At 44.1% G+C, this 25,024-nt stretch overlaps 1 protein-coding gene and 1 non-coding gene across 3 annotated transcripts in view; both read right to left on the reverse strand.

Annotated features, from left to right (window-relative positions):
* The window catches only part of MCC (MCC regulator of WNT signaling pathway), a 436,865-nt gene that overhangs the window by 271,310 nt on the left and 140,531 nt on the right, over positions 1-25,024 (reverse strand). Inside the window, exon 1 of one of the 2 annotated variants that reach the window (XM_059175673.1) lies at positions 451-1,093. The exons of the other annotated variant lie outside the window; for it this stretch is intronic. Coding sequence (XP_059031656.1) covers positions 451-507 — 57 coding nt within the window. The 5' untranslated portion in view covers positions 508-1,093. Of the gene's footprint in view, positions 1-450; positions 1,094-25,024 lie in introns of those variants that run through there. 2 annotated transcript variants of the gene reach the window in all.
* Positions 16,871-17,061, reverse strand: LOC131832737 (U2 spliceosomal RNA). Its single transcript, XR_009354150.1, has one exon. It is a non-coding gene; the product is annotated as a U2 spliceosomal RNA (small nuclear RNA).

The following is a 25,024-nucleotide window of genomic DNA, read 5'->3' on the forward strand; positions in this document are numbered from 1 at the left end:
TGGCAGACTTCAAAATCCGCTGCGCTCCCCCAGCCCCACCAAATTAGTTCGCCCCGGCGGCGGCTCGCCTTCGGATCCCCGACTGCAACCAAAAGGAATGTCGAACATAAACTGGGGGGGGGGGGGGGTTAAGGGACCGGGGACCCAGATGCGCGGAGAGCGGAACGCCTTGGCGCCGCGGTGAGAGCTCGTTTCTTTCTGAAACCTCTCGGCTCAGACTGAATTATCAAGCCAGTTCAGGTCATTTCCTGAGTAGCACTACAAGTTAAAACAAGATCAAAAAAAAAAAAAATCTATTAATCTTTAATTGCGCTGCCTCCAGCCTAGGAGCACGAGGGGGATGGGGTGGAGGGCTGGGGGAGACTGGGAGGCACGGGCCGCAGGGAGGGGGCGGTTGTCGAAAGGCAAATGCCTAAGAAGCCGGAGCTCCCGACCTCTGCTGTTCCTTACCTCACTTAGCTCGGCCGAGGAGTCGTTTCCATATTTCATGGCAACTCCAGAATTCATGACTGCACTTTTCAGAGCCGAGCTCCTCCTCCTCCGGGTCTCGGAGCTTCTGACTTGGGCTTACCGGGCTCGAGATCCGCCGCTTGGTCCCTTCTGGCACATTTTCGTCTAGACAGCCATTTTCACCCAAGACAGTGGGGGAAACCCCCAAGGAAGGATGCGTGCTCTCTTGGAAGGCGCGGAGCCGGCTCGCGTTTCACCGACGAGCCATTGCCGCAGGAGGCTCGGTGGCGTGGCGCGCTCGCAGCTGCTGCAGCGGCCAAGCCGGCGCGGGGACCCGCCCGCGCGCGCCCACCGCCCGGTCCCGGGGCACTGCCACCCTCGGCGCTGCCTCGCCGCTCCTACGGGGTCTCGCCGCCCCTCATTACCCGGCTGCGGGGCACCTCCCAGCAGGAACCGGCACCCCCAGAAGGCTTCGGCGAGCTCCCGAAGAAACCAGGGCGGCGGAGCGAGGGGCGTCCGCGCCTCGGGCTCCGGGGAGGGAGAGGGAGGGAGAGAGCTGGAGAGAGCCGGCGCGGGGTTGCACTTCACGCCGAAGTTTCCCTTTTGAATCGTCTGGAGTTGTAAGTGGTTTCTGATTGAACACAGCTGTCTAGCTGCGCGGTGCGCCGAGGAGGCGGGGCCAGGAAGAGAAAGGGCGGGGGGCGGGGTGGGAGGGAGGGAGGAGGCCGAGCGGAGGGGACCGTGCGGGGGAGAGCAGGCATCCTTCCAGCTCTCTGCGATAGTAATTACAGGACCCAAGTCCAGGAGGAAGAGAAGAAACAGGAAAAGCCACCTGAGTAATTGTGCAGGAAAAAAAAAAAAAATTTTTTTTTAAAATTCCTCCTAGAAGCCACTTTCCATGATTTAATAAGGTCAAGACCCATCTGAACACTGTACATCAGGCAGCGCTGTGCACTTCCCATGCTACATTAAGATTTTACAAGAGTGTGGAGCGGTCATTTTCCCTGAACCGTCTAAAGTCAACACCGAGGGTTTAAATTCACGGTCAAACTCCCTCTCTGTCGCTGGGGCAGATTATGTTTTCTGCACGTCGGTAAGAAAGACGAAGATGCCCCATCCCTTGAAAGAGATATAAAATAGGCTTCAATTTCCCATCCTCCCCAAACCCAGACCATTCTTTTAAGTATTACATTTCCCAACCTCCTCAACTCCCATACGTTCCTTAAAAATCACACTGCTCACCTGAGCAGAGCTGCGTTTGTGTTTCTGGGGTTTGGAATATGAATCAGAAAAGATTTAATCAACTGTTACATCCAGTGGACTCCTGGAATCAGAGCTCCTGTCAGCTTCGAGTTTCCTTGCGGTAAAAGCATCCCTGTCTAGGGAAGTGGGAGGGGAGGGGTTTTCTCTCCATAAAGCTTCAAGTCCCACTGTACTTGAAATACACTGAAAAAGGTTCTGATCTTTAAAACGGGTCTGCTGGGGCGCCTGGGTGGCTCAGTGGGTTGGGCCCCTGCCTTTGGCTCGGGTCGTGATCTCAGGGTCCTGGGATCGAGTCCCGCGTCGGGCTCTCTGCTCAGCGGGGAGCCTGCTTCCCTCTCTCTCTCTCTCTGCCTGCCTCTCCGTCTACTTGTGATTTCTCTCTGTCAAATAAATAAATAAAATCTTTAAAAAAAAAAAAAAAAAAACGGGTCTGCTGCATTGCTTAGGAGGCCTCATCAGTCTCTTTCTACACGTTGGGAACAAAATGCCTCCATCCCCAGTGACAGACTTGGCATTTCCTAGAGCCTTCTATGAAAAAGCCATTGTATTGTTAATTTTCAAGGTCTTTTTTTTTTTTTTTTAATCAAATAGGATGTTTGTTTTGCTCTTTAAGAAGGAGCAAAGAGCTTGACCATTTGCATTTATCTTCTAGCCCAGCTGTCTTCCTAGTGAGTTCATTCATTGCCTGATGGAGGCACTACTGGGATAAAGAGTTTGCTGCTTTGGGGGAGCCCTGGGTCCAAAGTTCTGGGTCACTGCCAAACTAGAGCATGTTGGGAGAAACTCTGCTGTGTGGGGAGAGGTTAAGAAGCCACATTTCTTTTTCTTTTCTTTCTTTCCTTTTTTTTTTTTAATAAGATTTTATTTATTTATTTGACAGAAAGAGATCACAAGTAGGCAGAGAAGCAAGCAGAGAAAGAGGAGGAAGCAGGTTCCCTGCTAAGCAGAGAGCCCGACGAAGGGCTCGATCCCAGGACCCTGGGATCATGACCCGAGCTGAAGGCAGAGGCTTTAACCCACTGAGCCACCCAGGCACCCCACATTAATTTTTCTTATTTACTCATTAAAACCTACGGAGAACTGGGGCACCTGGGTGACTCAGTTGGTGAAGCTCCACCCCATGCTGGGTGTAGAGATTACTTAAAAATAAAATCTTTAGGGGAGCCTGCGTGGTTCAGTCAGCTGAGTGTCTGACTCTTGATTTCGGCCCAGATTGTGGTCTTGGGGTTGTGAGATGGAGCCCCAAGTCAGGCTCCACACTCAACAGGGAATCTGCTGAAGATTCTCTCTCTCCCTCTGCTGCCTTCCCCCTGCCCCTCCCCCACCGACCCCGTCTAGCCCCTATGTGGTACACTCTCTCTCTCAAATCAATCAATCTCTTCCCCCAACAAATTAAAATTAAAAAATTAAATCTTTAAAAATCATTCAAAAAACCATCCGAGAAATGAGCGTGTGTGCTTTAAGATGCCGATGGTGGTGAATATAAAAATATAAAGGAGACCTAAGCACTAACCCGTCCATAAGGTGTATATCATCTCATAAAACACAAAGAAAATGTAAGTTCTAGATAGAAAATAAAACTTACCGTGAGAGCAACAGAAATAAAGATCTACTACAGTTCAGAGGAGGAAATAGGATTTTGGTGGGACTGAATTGGAGGGGGACTGTGAAGGGATCTTAGGATAGGCAGCATGTGAGTTGATCTCTGAAGAATGGCTGAATCCAGCAAAGATAGGGGGTAAGAGGAAGGCACCCCAGAGAGGGGGACCACTGTGAAAGAAAGTATGGATGGAGGCTGGAATGCGCCAGGTGTGTGTTGAGAATAGCGGGTGTTCCATTTTAGAGTGGAACCTGGATTAGGGAAGTGAGTCGAAGCCAGATCATGGACAGTTCTGAGTGACAAGCTAAAGAAATGAAACTTCGGATAAGCAATGGAGAGCCACTAAAGTCTTCTCAGCACAGAAATAATAAGATCAGAGCTGTGCTTTGAGACTTTCCAGTGGATCTGTACCACACTCGTGAGTAACTTACATGAATTCAAATAGACGAACGGTAAGCGTGATGTTGGTGTTTAAAGAAACATATTTTTCATACTAGATGGCCCCTAAAAGCAAGCAGATGACTTCATCTGGTGTTCAACCAAAAGAAAGTGATCTGTTCCAAGACTGGAGGAAAAACTGGCAGTGTTGAACTTATTAAGAAGCCGTATGGCTGAGATTCTGCTTTATGGACAATATGAGGCATTTTCAAGACTAATGGTGACTATATGGAATTTTTTCTTAAACAGTGACTTTTTTTCTAAGTTTTTTTTTTTTTTTTTAAGATTTTATTTCTTGGGGCACCTGGGCGGCTCAGCGGGTTAAAGCCTCTGCCTTCAGCCCAGGTCATGATCCCAGGGTCCTGGGATCGAGCCCGGCATCGGGCTCTCTGCTCAGTGCAGAGCCTGCTTCTCTCTCTCTCTCTCTCTCTGCCTGCCTCTCTGCCTAATTGTGTTCTCTGTCAAATAAATAAATAAAATCTTTAAAAAAAAAAAAAAAGATTTTATTTCTTTAGGGCACCTGGGTGGCTCAGTGGGTTAAGCCACTGCCTTTGGCTCAGGTCATGATCTCGGGGTCCTGGGATCGAGTCCCGCATCAGGCTCTCTGCTCGGAGGGAAGCCTGCTTCCTCCTCTCTCTCTCTCTGCCTGCCTCTCTGCCTGCTTGTGATCTCTCTCTGTCAAATAAAGAAATAAAATCTTTAAAAAAAAAAAAGATTTTATTTCTTTATTTGACAGAGACAGACACAACAAGAGAGGGAACATAAGCAGGGGGAGTGGGAGAAGGAGAAGCAGGCTTCCTGCCGCAGGGAGCCTGATTCAGGGCACGATCCCAGGAACCCGGGATCATGACCTGAGCTGAAGGCAGGCGCTTAACCACTGAGCCACCCAGGAGCCCTTAAGATTTTTTTACTTACTTATTTGAGAGAGAGAGATAGAGAGCACAAGTGGGAAGGAAGGTCAGCAGGGAGTACCACCCAGGACACCAACATCATGGTCCAAGCCAAAGACTTGGCCAAATGAGCCACCCAGGCATCCCAAACAGTGACTTCAATACTTAACCACCGCAGAAGATACACTCCATGACAGTCAGGCAATAGTGAAGGTAGAAGGTTGAAAGTGAAACAGAGCATGCCAATTAGACTATCCCAGTAGCCCAGCAAAAGTCTACAAAGGTCTGAACTAAGTTGGGCAGTGCAAATGGAGGGGAAGGGTCAGATGGAAGAGATTCTGTGGAAGAGAGTAGACAGAAACTGTGGTGGGAGAGAGAACTTAAATATGACTTGTAGATCTAGAACGTGGCTGAATGGGGTTTCAGGCAATGTCCTCAACAAAAATAGGGATTCCAAAAAATGAATAGGTTACAGAGGAAACTATGTGTGACATACCATAAGTCTGAGGTGGCAACTGGGTATTCAAGGGGAGGCATTCAGCAAGAAGCTTGACATGGAGCTACAGAGATACATCAGGGTTGAGATGGAAATGAACGCTTGGGATGATCCCTATTAGAACAATTAATAAAACCATGAAATCGGGTAAGGTTGCCAGGAAAGAGAGAACAGAGAAAAAAGATCTGAGTATATTATGTTAAATAAGAAGGTCTTTTCATCCAGGGGAATGAATAAAAGAGGAAATGATGGGGAAGGCCAGTTAGAGAAATAGGAAGATAACCAGAGTAACTCTGCGTCTGGGAGTCGAAGGGAGATGTTGTCGAGACAGAAGAGGCAGCATCTGTATTATAAGCGAGAGAGGGGGCAGAAGCCTGAAAACTGATAAAAAGAGCATTTCAAAGACATGAATGTCCTTCAAAGAGAAATGTCTACAAAGCTAAGGAGACAGAATGTAGATTACCACAGGGAATGAGGAAGGACGGGGCAGGGGGATGGGCAGTAACCATACACGACTCTTGCCATAAATTTGACGATGACAGGAAATCAGGAGATGCGAGAGATTCTCAGAACAGGGAAGCAACATTGACTAGAGGGCAGGAGGGGAGATTAGTAGTCTGCGGCTAAGGGAAACCCTGGAGATACAGAGAGAGAGAAAGGGGATGCAGTAAAGTTCCGGAAAAGGGAGGAAGAGAAAAGGCCAAGGACCCAAACCGTGAGATTAGCTTTGGATAGTCTTGGAGAGGCAGAGGGTTCTGATGTTTCTTTGTCTTTTCTTCTTCAGCAGTTAAAGTTGCAAGAGCTGGAGAATTTACAGACTAGTAAGGAGAAGCCTTCAGGCATGCATACCAACTCACGGCACTTATTTCAAGAGTCATCCAAGTTTCTCTGTGTGATTGTGGAGGGGAGATGAAGACTAATAATAACTCATAATTAAATTTTACCTTAATGAAGGGAAGACTATAAAGTTGTCTGTCGATGCAAGAATACAGCGTCTGTGATCCCGACATCTGAAATTGTTCCAGCATGGGTGAAAGGCTGGTGGGACACACCCATGGCCAATAGTATGTAGAGAACAGTTTCATGCCATGCAGGGAAGTCCAGTTCGTTTTCTTCCAATCTAAGATTCCATGAAAGTCTAGAATTTAAATATTTTGTGATTTTTCCTGACCTCTTAGTCTAGTCAGAAATCAGACTGGGAATCTGTACTATCAAGAAAGCTAAGAGAGTGCTGTACCCAAGACCAACCTGGGTCAACATCTCAAATACCTGAGAAATGCAAAGAGCACCTCAGCGTGTCGTCGTGTCATCTCAACACACCAGAGGGAAATAGAGCCCCATGTGCATTTCCAGTGTCATTAGAAAACAGCCTCAAGATCAGCACGCACCGTCGTTGACCAAGTGGACAGCTGGGAATGCCTGCAAATCCTCCTGTACTGTGGCTGCCCCAATGTGATCCCTCTTGAAGGGCTTCTCCAAACTCTGCTTCAACACAGAGTAAGTCCCTCTCAAGAGGTGGGAGCAGGAGGTGGCAGCTGGGTTTATCAGGATCAGAGAGCAGGTCTGGGAGGAGGAGGAAAACCTGCTTTCCAATTGGGCAAGACCTTGGATTCCCTTCCTTCCTGGGCTTTGTCTGCCCTAGAGGCTAATCTCTTCCCATCTGATCTCTGGGCCACAAGGCGGGAGCAGGCCTGGGACAGTTTTCCGGAAGGCAGAGGTGGCCGTTTGCCTGAGCAGATGCATCTGTGTGCGGGTTATACGTTCCAGCCTCCCCAGCACTGCCTTCTGTTGGCAGGGGCAGTCCAGTCCCTCTGTGTACAGCTGGTGATCTCAGTGAATTTCTACACATTCAGGATAATATTCTGGGTCTTGTCTGTACCCTCTTTTGGTAATGAACATCAGATGAATCAAAGCAATCTTGGGTAAAATTCTAGGACCTCAGCATTCAGGAAATAGACTGAAACTTTGGGACTGGCTGACCTACACCCCTGTCTCTCCTCCTTGGGTGTCCAAGCTCCCCCTGCTCTGTGCTAAGTCAGGCTTGTCCTCCTCCAGCCCCAACAAGGGTCTTAACTCCCAAACTGTTCCCTTCTCTCTTAAGTCTCTTAACCTAAACACAATGTTGATACCTCAGATTTTAGGAAGAAAGCCTTCTACTTAAGCTCATTCACATGAAGGTGAAAAACACTCATAACCTTCTCAACCAAGCACAAAGCATTTGCATTGTAGAAAAAGAATGCTTTTAAACAATGCTCAATTGGTGGGATTTCCTGAAGAAGAAAGTGACTTTTCAGAGGAAAAGGAGATTTCAAACCTGTGGGGATGCAGGAAGTCCCAAACCCCTAATTCCTTAAGGGTCATAAAAGTCAGGGAGCCCTCAAAGTGTACACTCAAAAGAATTTCCTGCCCTAACTCTGTAAGCCTATCCCATGGTCCCACCCCCAAGAGTCCAAAAATGCTCTCACTCACTCAACTCCTGTGGCCCTCTGCTCAGTCACCAACACAGCTCTTCTTTCAGGAGATGGGCCAGGCCGGAGTCCCAGGTTGGGAGCCTCCCAACAGCCTTGCTGGCCTGCCCCCTCACAGACATCACTTGCACCAGGCACCACGACAGAAAGGGTCGAGAAAGCATCGCACTGGATAATCTTTGTTTTGGTCTCTGTGTCCTCAGAGAACATTAAAAAACTGGAAGAAATCCTGTAATCACCTCATTCACCCCACATCCCACTTACAGACATGAGGATATGCAGGGTCAGCAAGTTTGTGGTGTTTATTCCAAAAAAGAAAAGCATCCACTTGTACCAGAAATGGTGCTGTGCCTTGGGATTCAGTAGCGTATGGAACAGAAAAAAATCCTTGCTTTCATAGAGTTAGCGTGCTGGGCATAAAATGGTTAATAAATAAAAAAGATAGTTACAGCTTGTGGTGGGTGTTACCAAGGAATTAAACAGGAGCCGTGATGAGGGAGAGGAGGCCCAGGAAGTAAAGTAGTCAGAGACAGCCTTGACGAGGTGAGGACATTTCTGCAGGAAGGTCAAAAAGGAGCCAATTAGGTAGAAAGTGGGGGAAAGATGACCAGGCAGCGAGAGCAGCAAGTGCAAAAATTCAGGGTCAAGAAAGGACTTCACCTTTCTGGGGAGCCCTCCTACACTGTTGGTGGGAATGCTGGCTGGTGCGACCACTCTGGAAAACAACATGGAGTCTCCTCAAAAAGTTGAAAATTGAGCTACCCTATGACCCAGAAATTGCACTACTGGGTATTTACCCTAAAGATACAAATGTAGTGGGGTGTCTGGGTGGCTCAGTGGGTTAAGCCGCTGCCTTCGGCTCAGGTCATGATCTCAGGGTCCTGGGATGGAATCCCGCATTGGGCTCTCTGCTCAGCAGGGAGCCTGCTTCCCTCTCTCTCTCTGCCTGCCTCTCCATCTACTTGTGATTTCTCTCTGTCAAATAAATAAATAAAATCTTTAAAAAAAAAAAAAGATACAAATGTAGTGATCCAAAGGGGCACGTGCACCTGAATGTTTATAGCAGCAATGTCCACAATAGCCAAACTATGGAAAAAACCTAGATGTCCATCAGTAGATGAATGGATAAGGAAGAGGTGGCATATATATATAATGGAATACTACACAGCCATCAAAAGAAATGAAATCTTGCCGTTTGCAACAACATGGATGGAACTAGAGGATATTATGCTGAGTGAAATAAGTCAATCAGAGAAAGACAATTATTTATGATCTCTCTGATACGAGGAATTTGAGAGGCAGGGTGGGGAGTTGTGCAGGGTGGGGACGGGAAAAATGAAACATTTTGATTGGGAGGGAGACAAACCATAAGAGACTCTTTTTTTTTTTTTAACATATTTTTTATTTATTTGACAGAGAGAGGCCACAAGCAGGCAGAGGGGCAGAGAGAGGGGGGAAGCAGGCTCCCCGCCGAGCAGAGAGCCCGATGTGGGGCTCGATCCCAGGACCCTGAGATCATGACCTGAGCTGAAGGCAGAGGCTTTAAACCACTGAGCCACCCAGGCGCCCCAAGAGACTCTTAATCTCAGGAAACAAACTGAAGGTTGCTGGGGGCTAGGGGGAGGGATAGAATGGCTGGGTTATGGACATTGGGGAGGGTATGTGCTATGGTGAGTGCTGGGAAATAGGTAAGCCTGATGATTCACATTGACCTGTACCCCTGGGGCAAATAACACATTAGATGTTAATAAAAATAATTTTTTTAAAAAAGAAAGGGGGCGCCTGGATGGCTCAGTGGGTTAAAGCCTCTGCCTTCGACTCTGGTCATGATCTTGGGGTCCTGGGATCGTGCCCCCCATTGGGCTCTCTGCTCAGCAGGGAGCCTGCTTCCTCCTCTCTCTCTGCCTGCCTCTCTGCCTACTTGTGATTTCTGTCTGTCAAATAAATAAATAAAATCTTAAAAAAAGAAAGAAAGAAAGAAAGGACTTCACTTTTCCAATAAATTTCAATACACTTCAAGGGTTTTATTTAATTTAATTTTAAATTTCAATATAAAGGTAGAATGTATGATGGAACCTAATTAAAAGAGTGATGGGGGGTCCAGACAACAGGGTATGTTTCGTTCACAGATTTCATTCTGTGCAGAGAGAGGCCACAGCAACACTGCAAACAGGACTGAGACATGATCTATGCCTGTACAAACTTTACCACTAGGTAACCTAAAAAATAGACAAAAAATAGTTTCTCCTTTGTGGAAGTATTCCTGTGAATAAATGAAGAACTGATAGAAGTGGAATATTCCTATTTTACAACCTCTAATAATTAATACATTTAGATATAAAGCACAACGTCTACTGACATCCCAAAAAAGACACCCCACCAAACACATGACTTCTGATGGAAGAGTAGGATACCACCTCTGAGGCCATCTTAGCTTAGGAATATGTTAAATTAACCACAGGGGTACAATCAGCAAAATCCAGACTATAACTCTACAGAGCAAACAATGCGCGTTCTTCAGATAAATTGCAAGGAGAGAGAAAAGCAAGTGAGTGGGTGAGATATCAAGAGAAGGAGAATCCTATAGACAAATCAATCAATCAGTTGTAATGTGTGGGCCTCACTGAGTTAACCTGACTACAAAAAATCATGATATTTATGAGACATTCAGAAATACACTTTTCAGATATTTGGTGATATTAAAAATTATTAGTTTTTAGATGTGTTCATGGTCTTAGGGTTCAACTTTAAAAGAGTCTTTGTCTTTTAAAGATGTAGATTGAAACATCTAGGGGCAAAATGATACAATGTCTGGGATTCGTGTCAGTTGAGCATCCGACTCTTGGCTTCGGCCATGATCCGCTCGCGATCTCATGGGTCATGAGACAGAGTCCCGCTTTGTGCTCCACGCTCAGGGGGAGTCTGCCTGGGATTCTCTCTCTCTCTCCTCCCCCTCTGCCCCTCTCTCTGCACCTGCTCTCTCTTGCTCGCTCTCTCTCCCTTTCAAACAAATAAATCTTTTCTAAAAAGGAGACAAGGAAATAGATGGGGTTTTCAATGAAAGAGACGGGCATGTCTTTTGGCTCTGGAGATGACTGGTGACCATGAGAGAAGCAACTTCACTAAACGGTGGAGAGGGAGAGAAGCTAGATTTGTCTGGATTGAATACTGACTAGGAAGGAAAGTGCTGAGAGAGCACAGGGAGATAGATTTCCAGAAACATGTTGCCCCAGAGCCTCACTTCTACTGAACTATCAGATGAGATCTTGAACCAAAATCCTTTGAGCCTTTCTCCCTGCACTACACCCCTTCAGTCAAGTTATCCTGGAGTCCCTTCTTGGCTGGAATTCGAAACTCTGAGCCGTTACCGCGGTGGACCCCTCCTATGCGGGTAACCGAAGTCTGTTCCATTACACTGGGTCTTCACCTTATTGTTTATGAGATCAGCCGCATTGCTTTTAGACCCGATAACTTACTGTTGAGAAATAGATGGAAGGCAGTAGATACTTTGGTTAGTCTGCGTTTAAAATTTGCTGAGAAAAGAAATACTTGAAAACTATTTCCGGATTAAATCTCACACATAGAACAAGCAAAAAATCCAGCCTTCTCCAATGGCAAATATAACTCCGGCAAGGAAAGCCCCCCTGGGGTGTCTGTCTGTCTCTTTAATTGCATTCATGGGCTGCCTCCCTCCCAGACTAGGTATTCTAACAACCTAAATCATTTGGCATCAACATCCCTGACATTATTAGTGGGGAATTCCTAGCTGAGATTCACATCGCATCATTCATGTGATGCTTCAAAAACCTCTTCGCTGTCTGATAAGATATTTTGGAGCCCAATAAATTTCTGTGTCATCCTGTCTTAAATATTCAAAGTATCTTTCCAAACCTTTACTCATTTGTTCTCCAAATGTCTTTAAACTATATTAAATTCTCTATAGAAAAGAAAAATAATCAGTGGAGATTAGGGATTTGGCAATCCAAGAGAGTTTAAAAAAGAAGAAGAAGAAGAAGAAGAAGAAGAAGAAGGAGAAGGAGAAGGAGAAGGAGAAGGAGAAGGAGAAGGAGAAGGAGAAGGAGAAGGAGAAGGAGAAGGAGAAGGAGAAGGAGAAGGAGAAGGAGAAGGAGAAGGAGAAGAAGAAGAAGAAGAAGAAGAAGAAGAAGAAGAAGAAGAAGAAGGTGGTTTTAAATCCTCCCAGGAGTGCTTGCCTATGGTCAATCTCCTGGAGAGGAAAGAAAAAATATATTAAATAGATGCATGAAAATAGATGTAGTAAAATTTGGAGAACATGCTTAAATTAAATGAATTCCAAATGCCTGCCACTGTTATATGTGAGGCTCTTTGAGAGGCTAAAATAGCATCATTCCATTACTCTCTGTTAGCTAGAATATGTTTCAGGAGCTGCCCATAAGGAGTAGAGAAATAGTTAATCTAATATGCCTCAGAGACCTAATGACAAAGAAGGCAGTTTGTTTGGCGTCGTCCCAAACTGATGGGTGAAGAAGGAAGTTCTCAGGCACAGGCTGGGGCAAGTCATCCCTGATTCTGAGTCCACAGGGTGTCAAGGGATAGGCTACCGTGGTAGAGATTTCCCCTGGTGACAAGCCACGGCAGGAGGAGCAAGCTCCCGCCTATCTCTCCCAATCCTCCTCAGTTGTCCTGCATGATTGCCTCATGAGCTCAGACTCTCCCCTCCAAGCAGATGTGGGGTGATCCGCATCTCTAGCCATGCCCCTCACTGGTGCTCCAGTTAATGGTTTCTCATGTAACTACCAGACACTCTCATCAGTCTTGCCATCACCATAAAGCATGTCTAAAACTGAGCTTGTCACATTCCACCAACGACCAGCTTTCATTGCAGCGTGCAAATTTCTGCAAATGAAATCAGAGTTTCCAGTCTAGAAACGTTGGGGTCATTTTCAGCGCCCTCCTCCCTCAGCTCCTTGTCTAGTCATTTAGGCCCTTCTCTCCACTTTTACTGCTAGCAGCATCTTCCAGGCCTTTCTCTTTGTATTTTGGTAACTATAACGTAGCAATATGACTCAACTCCAAATCAGTCTGCATGCTCTAGCTCAGCTATTTTTCTCCAGACTACGGCTTTCAATCATGTCATTGCGCAAGTAAGTCTGTATTTAGAGATTTTTATAAGCTTTATTGAGATATAACTCACACAACCTAAAATGCACTTTAAAAAAAAATTTACTTATTTATTTGAGAGAGAGAGCATGCACATGAGTTGGAGGGGGGAGGGGAGAGGGAGAGAATCTTCAAGCAGACTCCCTGCTGAGCACAGAGCCCAACATGGAACTCGATCCGACGACCCTGAGATCATGATCTGAGCTGAAACCAAGAGTCAGATGCTTAACTAACTGAGCCACCCAGGAGCCCCAAAGTGCACTTCTAAACATGTAGAATTCAATGGTTTTCAGTATATTCACAGAGATGCACAACCATTACCAACTACTGGCTGGATAAATATTAGAAAGTAGAAAAAATTTTCGGTTGGTAAATAACCACTGCCCTGAATCAGAGAGTGCCCACTCCCTGACTAGTTGCTGCCCAGGTTACCCCATTCCGAGCTTCGGAAATTTCCCAGAACTTTCCACAGTTTAGCTGCCAGAGGACCAATATCTGGCACAATCAAGGACTCTAGAAATTTCCTCCATTACTGTGGCTACTCCCTGTTGTCAAGCATTTTAAATGTCACCCTTAGAGAAAAGATGCATTATTTTTTAAATGAAGAGAGAATCAAAGAATACATTTCTTTTTTTTTTTTTTAAAGATTTTATTTATTAATTTGACAGAGAGAAATCACAAGTAGACAGAGAGGCAGCTAGAGAGAGAGAGAGGGAAGCAGGCTCTCTGCCGAGCAGAGAGCCCGATGCGGGACTCGATCCCAGGACTCTGAGATCATGACCTGAGCCGAAGGCAGCGGCCCAACCCACTGAGCCACCCAGGCGCCCCAAGAATACATTTCTTTATTAAAGATACCCAATTACATGGTTCAGTTAAATGATCGTCATACTCTTACAGAATTTCCTAGCAGCATTTGAATCTGTATTCCCCAACGCCTTTACCACTCTCCAAATATGAAACCCATTTAAGGTTCCACATACTTGACAATGCTAATCTATCTTTCCTTTCCAGGTCAAGTCCTTTTTTTTTAAAATTTTATTTATTTGGTGGGGTGGGGGGGAGGTTCATGGAGGGGCAGAAGGAGAAGCAGAGTCCCTGCTGAGCAGGGAGCCTGATGTGAGCCTTGACCCCAGCGCCCCAAGATCATGACCTGAGCCAAAGGTAGAACCTCTACTGACTAAGCCACCTAGGTGTCCTTTTCTGTTCCTTTCTGTTTGTGTCTCATACACTTAGGACCTTTCTCGGATTTAATGCTACAGAATTAATGAAAATATTTGACTTATTTTCCCAGTTATTAGGAACCCAGCTATTTGAATGCACCATCAACCTCCTTTTGGCCCTTCAGAGCCTGTTTTATAAGAGTCTATGGCACATGAGAAAGTGTTCACAACGCCACTATCCAAACTCATGAAAGCTACTCTATTTTTCCCTCATATCCAAAATAGTAAGTTTTTGCCCCCTTTCTCCATACAACTCATGTTTAACACTCTTTATTTATTATTTTCAAACACCCTTACTGGCAACAAGGACAGAGAGAGAAATGTATCTCATGAGAAAGAAAAGCTAACCCTAAGATGCAAACAGCTGTTATTTGGGGGGATTTAGAAATTTGAAGAATGAGAAATAGATGACAACTCTGATTTTCTTTTACTTTCCATAAGGCAGGCCCCTCCTCCAAAAGTGAACATCTCTCTAGCTCTTTGAGATAACAGCGACAGAACGACGTCTTTTCATATTCAGTCTTGCTTTCATTCAAGAAATATTTATCAACTACCATATGTCAAGCATCTTGCTAAGTACTAGGGAGATAGTGGTGACTAAAAAGAGATACCAGCATTGCCTTCCATCAGTCCCTGAGGCACGTTGTGGTGGCATGCAAAGAAGTCCCCAATCTTTACAGCTCCTTGTCCACATGTCCTTGTTTGTAACTTTGCAGTGCCCTCCCACTCCGATTCTGGACTTGTCCGTGTGACTTACTTTGGCCACTAGAATAAGCCAGAAGTAATGGTGTTCCTGAGCCCCCTCCAGAGCCTTTCACTTGTCCTGTGCACATCTGCCACTACCATGAGAATGCACCTGAGCCAGCTTTCTGGAGGATGAGAGACAGGTGGAGCAGTTGCCTCAGTCTAAGGTCAGCAGCCAGCCAGCTTATCCCCAGATATATGGGGAACCCCACCCTCTACACCCAAGAACAGCAGTTGTCTTGCCAACCTGCTGCTGACTCCAAATATGAGCTATAAACCCTCACTGCAAAGTGCCACTGAGATTTTGTGGTGTTTTATTCCACAGCGTTAGGTGGCAACAGAGTACGGATACATCACTTCATCATAAAAAAATAAACCTAAAATGAGAAGTTGCAACGTGTGTTCTGAAGGCCTGGAGTGTAGAGAGGTGAGCATACGGGAGAGCTAGATTCTGCCTAGGCAGGTGGAGAGTAGAGGTCAAAGAACCCTTCTTCAAGGAAGGAATGTGTGGACTAAGATCTAGAGGATGTGTAGAAGTGGACCAGGTGAAGAATGGGAGAAAGGTTGTTTAGGTCCCTGAAATAGCATGTGCAAAGGCCTTGTCGGGAAGGAATAGAGGCAGTGAGATGGTATGAGAAGGCTGGTGTGGTTGGAACATGGAGATAAGGGGACAAGGCAAAGAAATGAGCTGGACGCATAGACAGTGACTTATAAATCTTATAGAATACATGAAGGGTTTCAGACTCAACTCAAAGAACAAGGGAGAACTACCAAATAGTTTCAAGATGGTAATAATGTTCTTCTCACATGCTTACCTGTCCAGGCAGTAGCGGGAGTTTTTCAACCATCCACCTTGAAATTTGCTCCCAAATTTCACAAGTTAGCTCTAAAACAAAGGTACCATTCACCCACCCCTTTATTTAATGAACATTTATTAAGAGGGTTCAATGGGGAATGAATATATGATTCAGAGATTAAGTGAAGGAAGGAGCCAGGGCCAAGCAATCTGGTGTGTACTGGAGAGACCCAAAGACAAAACTCCTGCCCTTGACAGGCCCACCGTCTAGGAGGGAGATGAACACAAAAACAAGATGTCCTTGCTAACCCAGAAGTATATGAACCATGTGCTTTAAAAGCACAGAGAAGGAATCAAAATCTGTGAGGGCCAAGTTCCACACACTGGAAAAAAATGGGCTTGAGGAAACCACAGTTCCTATTCTAGCCTAAGAGTTTCTGTCCTATCTGATGCTGACGCATGAGTGGGCAGCTGGGCTGGAGACACAGGAGAAATAGGGGGCAAATAACAGTGAGAGACCCAGGACACCTTCCTCCTTGGAATTGCGTCTCCTAATCCAGACATTACAAGTCGGTGTTAGCACTTGGTTATTTTCTTAGATTCCTATTGTTTGGGGATGTTCTTTGTGCATCCTTTTGTGGAAACCACAGTGTCTGAAAAGATACCTTAATTTAAAATAGATACTGCAGGGCGCCTGGGTGGCTCAGTGGGTTAAGCCGCTGCCTTCGGCTCAGGTCATGATCTCAGGGTCCTGGGATCGAGTCCCGCATCGGGCTCTCTGCTCAGCAGGGAGCCTGCTTCCTTCTCTCTCTCTCTCTCTCTCTGCCTACTTGTGATCTCTGTCTGTCAAATAAATAAATAAAATCTTTAAAATAGATACTGCAGGGACGCCTGGGTGGCTCAGTTGGTTAAGCAGCTGCCTTCAGCTCAGGTCATGATCCCAGCGTCCTGGGATCCAGTCCCACATCGGGCTACTTGCTCCGCAGGGAGCCTGCTTCTCCCTCTGACTCTGCCTTCCACTCTGCCTGTGCTCGCTCTCACTCTCTCTCTCTCTTACAAATAAATAAATAAAATCTTTAAAAAAAAATAAAATAAAAAAATAAAATAAAATAGATACTGCAGATTTTCTCAAAGCTCTCGGAGAAGTCCATAGAAGGATCTGTCATTTTCTAAGCAAGACGGTAGAATAAAATCAAAAGATCATGGGGCTTCATTGTGCTCTTAGTTGGCCTTTAAAAATGTTATAATAGGCAAACGAAAGCCCATTTTCCTAATTACAGTATGGTTAGACTTGGGAGTCAAGGCTGGATATCTGTGACCCTTTGTTTTGTTTTTTTGTTTTTTGTTTTTTTTAAATTTACCCCCGAGGGGGTGCACCGTTCCTGGAAGTACTGCAATACCAGGTCGATGCGTGGAGTGGATGGAGCAAGTTCCTATTCCATCTCCCTGCTCCAAAAATCCATTTAATATATTGTCCTCAGATAGAGGACGTATCAGATATTAAACTGATAAGAACAGATACTACACTTGATCTTAGCCAAAAGGCGGAGAAGCGATAGTGACCCTCTGTTTTAGAGATTTTTCTGGGGGCCACATTTGACTCCACTGGGTCGTAATGTTCATTTTGGCAAGTCAGTCTGAAGGTCCAGCAGGACCTTCTTAGTTCTCTTCCAAGGGTCTGGCTCCTTCCGGCCTTTGACTGTGCCCTCGGATTTGCATATTCTATTTGCATATTCTATTTGCATATTCTATTTGCGAGAAACGATCTCTTAATGAAATAATGTTATAAGATACAGTCAGTGTTCATGTTCTCGGCAAATAGAGGTGGCGATTTTTACTGCTGCATGAGGCTCTTTTAAGGTGAGGATTGGAAGACGTTAAATTGTAAATCCCACATTCAGGGCGGGGCTCTCATCACCCACAGAGTCTCATCCCTGCTAGGAAATCCCCAGATTCCTACCGACAGCCACGTCAGTGAGCGTTTCTTCAAAAGCAGTTGCCAAAGTTCTGTGTCTTCTCTTGTTCAAGTTTGCATAGTCTTCAGTTGCTGAGCGGTCACTTCTCTAGCAGGAGCGTCTCAACTTAGAGGTATTGGGCTGCCCATCACCGAATCAACATTTTCATAGAACATAAACAGTAAACAGCATGAATTTTAAACAGCTCAACTTAATACTAAGTCCCGGGGCACAGTGCCAGTTTGGAAAGTCAAGTTTGCATTGTTATGTAAATAATTTTACTAGCATCCAGAGAGGTCAAATGCTCTTCATTTGACCTTTAAAGGACAAAACAAAAAAAAAAAACGACAGCCAAAGATTGGGCTGAATGGATTATTCCTCCTTGCAAAGTAGCCAGATGTTGCTGGACACAGTATAGACTCTCAAGAGACGTTTCTTCTATTAAGTGGGAGAATCTACTTCACATTAATCCTATTCCCAATTGAAAACCTATAAAGATAACTTGAGGATAACGCTAAAAACCTTTGTATCGCAAACTGAATTAAAATAACAATAACAAATTCTAAGAACAAGAGGGAAATGAATTTATAGGCCACATCTGCTAGCAAAGGCAGCTACCTATTCTTGACGGAAATGAATTCTCTTAAGAGTCAAATATTCTCCTAGAGCTCATTTATATTTCTGTCATGATCGGTAAGTTCTGAGAGTGAGGGAACTACGTTTCACAGAGCCCACATGAGCCACATCTAATCTGCAACCTCCTCTTTTAATTTACATCTGAAAAATGAATGAATGAGCAACTACAGGGCTATAAAAGGCAGGGTCACACAAACACGGTGCGTCATTTTATTATACCGGCTGCCCACCTCTGAACAAAGAAACTCCATTGCATGCGCTGGCTTTGAATCCAAGAGGGTAGACCAAACTGCTGTCCCATCCTGGGGAAGACACACCGACTCAGTCCACTAACACAGCACTCAGCCCAACCACTGACTTGATTCTATAGATCTCTATTTCTAAAACCGAGCTTTTCTTTTAATGACGTTCCCTTTTCCTTTAAGCAAAGCAAAATGGAAACAGCCCTGAAGCGGATGCAAAAGCACAGCTAAAATGTCTTCCTGGACAAAGCTATTTTAATGAAAGCAACACTCTGTGCGTCTCCCTGACTCTTCCTCGTGTTCCGCCACCCAAATTAGCTTCACTTCATTGGCTGTCTTCATCAGATTTCACAACGCGGGGGATTCTCCAAAAGAAATAAAAGGTGAGCATTTTCCTTAAAGCAGGATGCTAGGTTTTGAGCACAAACATTCACATTAAGTGAAGGAACTTGATTAAACCCACAATTCAAGATAATGATGAACTAAACGCTGGAACTCAGCTGCCTGACACACTTTAGCATATGAATTAAATTTTCTGTTAGCTAACCCACTTAAAAAAAAAAAAAGACTGTATTTAAACATCTTCCTTCAGGGAATTGGCCATATGTGGAATTAACAGACTCTTGGGTCTGCATGGGGCTTGGCTTGCGATTCCTGAGTTTGCTAGGAAAGTGAGTTTATTGCATTATATTGAAATGGACACTGGGAGATTTATTGGAGCGTATGACACTCTAACAGGGATGTCTACTTAATCAGATGTGCCATCATTCAAATAGACACAGGTGGACCAGCAGTTGTTTCACGAGTGATCGTACCAGAAAGGGATGTATGCGGCCAGATGCTAAAGGAGGCACTTCGAGCAAGGAGGCGAGTGTGTGCGGGGATGGTAGGGGAGAGCTGTCATGATCAACCACATGCATCTCCCTAAGTACATTCACAACTCTGTAGCAAAATGTTTCCCGTAAAAACTTCATTCCACAAATAGAACTAAAAAATGGAATCGTAGCATATGGCCGTGTAAATTGTAAATGCGATCCACGTGTCTTCCCTAATGCCGGGGTGGCTGGGCTAATGAAGATGCAAATGGAGAAAGGTATGCCTTTACTTTGGCTACCTCACAATACCCAGATGTCCCAGAAATTCCGGAGCCAGTCCGTGACTATCGAGAGGAAAAATATGATCAGAAGATAATTTCAGCTTTGATAATTTGTAGTCTTACAGATTTCAGATGTCAGACAGCTTACATAGCACAGGGGACTTAAGTGTTTTATAAATCATACAAGGACAAAAGGGAAGCAAATCAATTATAAAGAGGTAGAGAGGCCCGACGATTTCCAATTATTGATACCGCACTGTGTGGGGAGATGGTTCGAGATTAATCTGTGGAGGAAATCAGGTATGAATGATGACATCTGGAAGAGTTTTAGTTAGCTGGGGAGGAGCTACAGTTTAGTTATATTTGTTTTTTAGAGCACTGTACTACATATTTTACATACTTGGGCTGTTATTGCCATTTTGAGATGAAGACAACAAAAGCTCAAAGATGAAATAATTTCCTCAAAGTCACTAATTACCCAGACAGATAAGGGAGTATGAGGATTTACAATGCTGTTTTTATGTATCACCTTCAACTTTTGCCAGACCACATGCCATCAGTGCTATATTCTATTTAATACTCATCCCTAATTTATAGATTTATATTTTAAAATATTTATTTGAAATAAAAAATGTAGGGGCATCTGGTGGGCCCACTCAGCAGAGGATGCAACTCTTAATCTTAGGACTGTGAGTTCAAGCACTACCCTGGACAATGAACCTACTTAAAAATAATAAATAAATAAATAAATAAAATAATTTATGGGTCCCCGGCTGGCTCAGACAGTAGAGCATGCAACTCCTGATCTCAGGATTCTGAGCTGAAGCCCCACATTGGCCATAGAGCTTACCGAAAAAATAATAAAATAAAAATAAAAATCGTATAATACTATTATTAATAGAAAATAATCATCATTTGCCATAAGCAGAAGGCAACTACAAAAACAACTTCTAGCTAAAGAGTGGGACCCAGGGATGCCTGGGTGGCTCAATTGATTGGGTCTCTGCCTTCAGCTTAGGTCATGATCCCCGGGTCCTGGAATCAAGCCCCGTGTCAGGTTTCCTGCTCAGTGGGAAGCTCGCTTCTCTCTCTGCCTGCTACTACCCCGGCTTGTGTTCTCCCTCCCTTTCACTCTCTCTGACAAATAAATAAAATATTTTAAAAATGAATAAAAAATAAAGAGTGTGACCCAATCAAAGCTCTGATCCTGGGACCTGACTCTTCCTGGTAAGCAGGGCTTGCAAAGTTAGGGAGGTATTAAAAACCTTTGTGCACCAGCTTTTCTCCTGATATAAACAGAAGGACTGAAAGAGCACTAAAATGGGAATCCCATTTGTCTTCTGTGATACAGTTTTCTTTGATGACTGGATGGGCCACATGTAGATATACCACCTGGAATCACCCTACCTACCAGGGGTGGCATGGTCATCCCAATTTGGGAGAACCATGTGCCATTGGACCACCATTTATTATTATTATTATTATTATTATTATTATTGTTATTACTATTTTTAAGCTGAAGCAAGAGAAAATAGAAGAGAATTGATTGGATCTGATGTGTTTCAAATAAAAATTCAACTTGAAAGGAACTGACCTCTGCTTCCAAGTATGATTCAATTAAATTTTATGTGTAACAAATCTGAGACCAAACTCAAAGTTAAACATAGAGCTAAATTCTTTAAAAATACTGATATTTGGGGTGTCTGGGTGGCTCAGTCGGTGAAGCATCTGCCTTGGGCTCAGGTCCTGGGATCGAGCCCTACGTTGGGCTCCCTGCTCAGTGAGGAGTCTGCTTCTCCCTCTGCCTCTGCTCCTCTTCTCACTCATGCTCTCTCTCTCTCTCTCAAGTAAATAAATAAAATCTTTAAAAAAAAAAAACAAACCCTCTATTCAACAGGCTTCAAGCATGCTGGATCTAGGAACTATTGAGTATCCTTTGCTGTATTTCCTGGTTAAACCACTGCGGATATCACGATGCAGACATCACCAGGCCCCTCTCTCTTACAAAACCCTGAGAAGACAGGGTAGAAGTTCCTCGTACCTTGCCTACTCCTGGGCAAATCTGACTCAAAGAGTGGCCACGTGGGGCCCGAAAGTCATTTCTCTGCATGGTTTTGTCTTGGCCTCCTCATTTCTTTTCTAAAAAAGTACAGAATGGTAGCATGGCCATTAGAAGACCAAGATTAGGGCGCCTGGGTGGCTCAGTGGGTTAAGCCGCTGCCTTCGGCTCAGGTCATGATCTCAGGGTCCTGGGATCGAGTCCCGCATCGGGCTCTCTGCTCAGCGGGGAGCCTGTTTCCCTCTCTCTCTCTCTCTGCCTGCCTCTCCATCTACTTGTGATTTCTCTCTGTCAAATAAATAAATAAAATCTTAAAAAAAAAAAAAAAAAAAAAAAAAAGAAGACCAAGATTATCAACATAAACTATTAGAAAACCACCTCCATATGTCAAACAGAATAACCAAAAGACATTTCTACATCCCTGTGTGGAAAGTATTTTTTCTCATCTTCTGTAATTGGACTTAGTAGCATGTTTAACAAGGTATCTAAATTTCTACAGAAATACAAAAAATAGCTTTCTGTACTTTTATATGCATGTACTCTCTCCCCAGAAAAACCCACATTCATGTGTGTACCAAACTTAATATGTAGTATAACACACACACACACACACACACACACACACACACAGACAAGCTGTCTTAAAAAACGAATTTCAGTAGCAAATATGGCAATGGATCCTAAGTGAGAAACACACTGAAAATGAAAGAAATGCAAATTCAGAGTCATGTCAGGAAACAGATTTTCCAATGGTGATAAAATTCTACATGAGACAAGACTATTTAAGAAAATGCACCAGAGTCACTGTGCTTAAGAAAAAAAAAAGTCAATGTCCCAGAGGAACACAGAACTAACTGACACAGAAGCCTGATAACCTACAAGCCCTCTGCTTGTTCCAAATATTTATATTTCTGGAGAAACACAGGTTTGTTTTAGAATTAGGAAAGCATATTGCTTACGCCTTAAACTTTCCACCAGTAGTAACCACGTTAATTATTAACAGAGTTCCCTGACCAAACTATTGCTTCAGAAAAAGGTAATTTCCTCACAGATCACACCCTCTTCTTTGCAACCCAATGCTGGGTCCAGTCGCTGGCACAGGGACATTGCTGAATGAAACCTCAGTGGGCAAGGGCAAGATGAGATCTTGCTCTTAAATATAATTTGGCCAGGTTGTGGAAATGTGACAGGAAGCTTGACTTGAATGTCAATGCTTTTTTTTTTTTTTTTTTTTTAAAGATTTTACTTATTTATTTGACAGAGAGAGAGGAGGAAGCAGGCTCCCTGCTGAGCACAGAGCCCGATGCGGGACTCCATCCCAGGACCCCGAGATCATGACCTGAGCCAAAGGCAGCGGCTTAACCCACTGAGCCACCCAGGCGCCCGAATGTCAATCCTTTTGACTTTTTTGGGGGTATCAGCATAGCACTAATGATATTTTCTTAAATATTTTTATGAAGATCTTTTATTTACTTATTTGAGAGAGAAAGAAAGAGACAGAAGAGTGAGTGTGAGCTGGGGAGGGGCAGAGGGAGAGGGAGAAGCAGGCTCCCCACTGAGCAGGGAGTCAGACCTGGGACTTCACCCTGAGACCCTGGGATCTTGACCTGAGCTAGAGGCAGATGCTTAACTGACTGAGCCACTCAGGCGCCCCAATATTTTCTCAAATATTTTAAATATAATATCCTATACTTCCATATAATATACACAATATATACACTTATTGTGTGTGTGTGTATATATATATATATATATATATATACTTCCATATAATATACACAATAATATAAACAGCTTTAGGAAATTCAACTGCTCTAATTTTCCAAAGCTAAATTTTTAAAAAAATATTTTATATATTTATTTGACAGAGATCACAAGTGGGCAGAAAGGCAGGCAGAGAGAGAGGAAGAAGCAGGCTCCCCATGGAGCAGAGAGCCCGATATGGGGCTCCGTCCCAGGGTCCTGGATCATGACCTGAGCCGAAGGCAGAGGCTTTAACCCACTGAGCTGCCCAGGTAGCCCCCACGCTAAATTTTTAACTGAGCCTGACTGGCTCAGTCAGTAGAACATGCAGCTCTTGATCTCTGGGTCATGAGTACAAGGCCCATGTTGGGCCTAGAGCCTACTTAATAAACACACACACTGGCACGAAACTATTTCATCACACACTCATGATTCGGTGGACATTTTGCTCTGTTTCTGTGAAATAGCCTCAGAACGACTGAAACTGCAAAATATAAAGGAAAGAAAACAAAAAAAGAATAGTAAGCAATTCTCATTTCTACTGAAATCTGAAAACACAGAATTTCTTTGTTTAATTCGAGTCTAGAAACTAAACTAGAATCTATCTTTTCATAGCTGAGTTCTTAAAAAAAAAAATGTTTCTCTGTAAAATAAAGCAAATCTGAAACTTCTTTTCCCCAAAAACCAATATGGAAAAGAATTATTCTCAGGATCATATCATTTTAATAACTTTGACCCCAATTATCAAACCTTGGTTTTGGGAACCAGATGTGGGTCTAGATCCCCGGACCCTGAGACCATGACCTGAGTTGAGGGCAGACACTTAACCATCTGAGGCAACCAGGTGCCCCTGTGTATAACTTTTGACTTCCCAAAAACTTAACTACTAACAGCCTAGTATTGACGGGAAGCCTTACTGATAACACAAATAGTCAACACATATTTGCATGTTGCATGTTATATACTGTATACATTTTATATACTGTATACTGTCTGTTATATGCTGGATTTTTACAATAAGGTAAGCCAGAGAAAAGAAACTCTTAAGAAGGTCATGGAGAAAATACATTTGTAGTAGTGTATTTCACACACACACACACACACATACATACACACACCTGTGTGTAAGTGAATCCATGCAGTTCAAACTTGTGTTGTTGAAGGGTCAACTGTAAATAAAATGATCCTACAGGAAAAGATACAAAAAAACCAAATCTGTTGTGAACAGTTTCACTTAAAAAAAAAAATCAAGGAAATCAGGGGCGCCTGGGTGGCTCAGTCCGTTGAGCCTCTGCCTTCGGGTCGGGTCGTGATCTCAGGGTCCTGGGATTGAGCCTCGCATCGGGTTCCCTGCTCGGTGGGGAGTCTGCTTCTCCCTCCCTCTCTGCCTGCTACTCTGCCTACTTGTACTCTCTCTCTACCTCTCTCAAATAAATAAAGTCTTAAAATTTTTTTTTTTAAATCAAAGAAATCAGTTATGGGAAAAATTAAAACTGTATATTACTAGTTTCCCAACTGAAAGAAATGAAAGTGCTTCTGCAAATAAAGAAGAAATCAGTCCAATTACCCTTATCCAATTATTCAGTTAAAGTTTCTTGGATGAAGTCAACATTAGCCAGCAATGTTCATTTTACCACCCCAATTTATACACCCTGTTTGCAGCAATTAGCTGAGTTAGAAGGTCGGGGTTTCCTATTCATTCAACAAATATCTACTGAGCAGCAACGGTGTGTTAGGCACTGGGTGGGTGCAGAGGACAGAGAATGAATGAGTGGGGAGAGACAAACAA

This window comes from Mustela lutreola, chromosome 5 (assembly GCF_030435805.1).
Source record: "Mustela lutreola isolate mMusLut2 chromosome 5, mMusLut2.pri, whole genome shotgun sequence".
In the NCBI taxonomy this organism is placed as follows: domain Eukaryota; kingdom Metazoa; phylum Chordata; class Mammalia; order Carnivora; family Mustelidae; genus Mustela; species Mustela lutreola.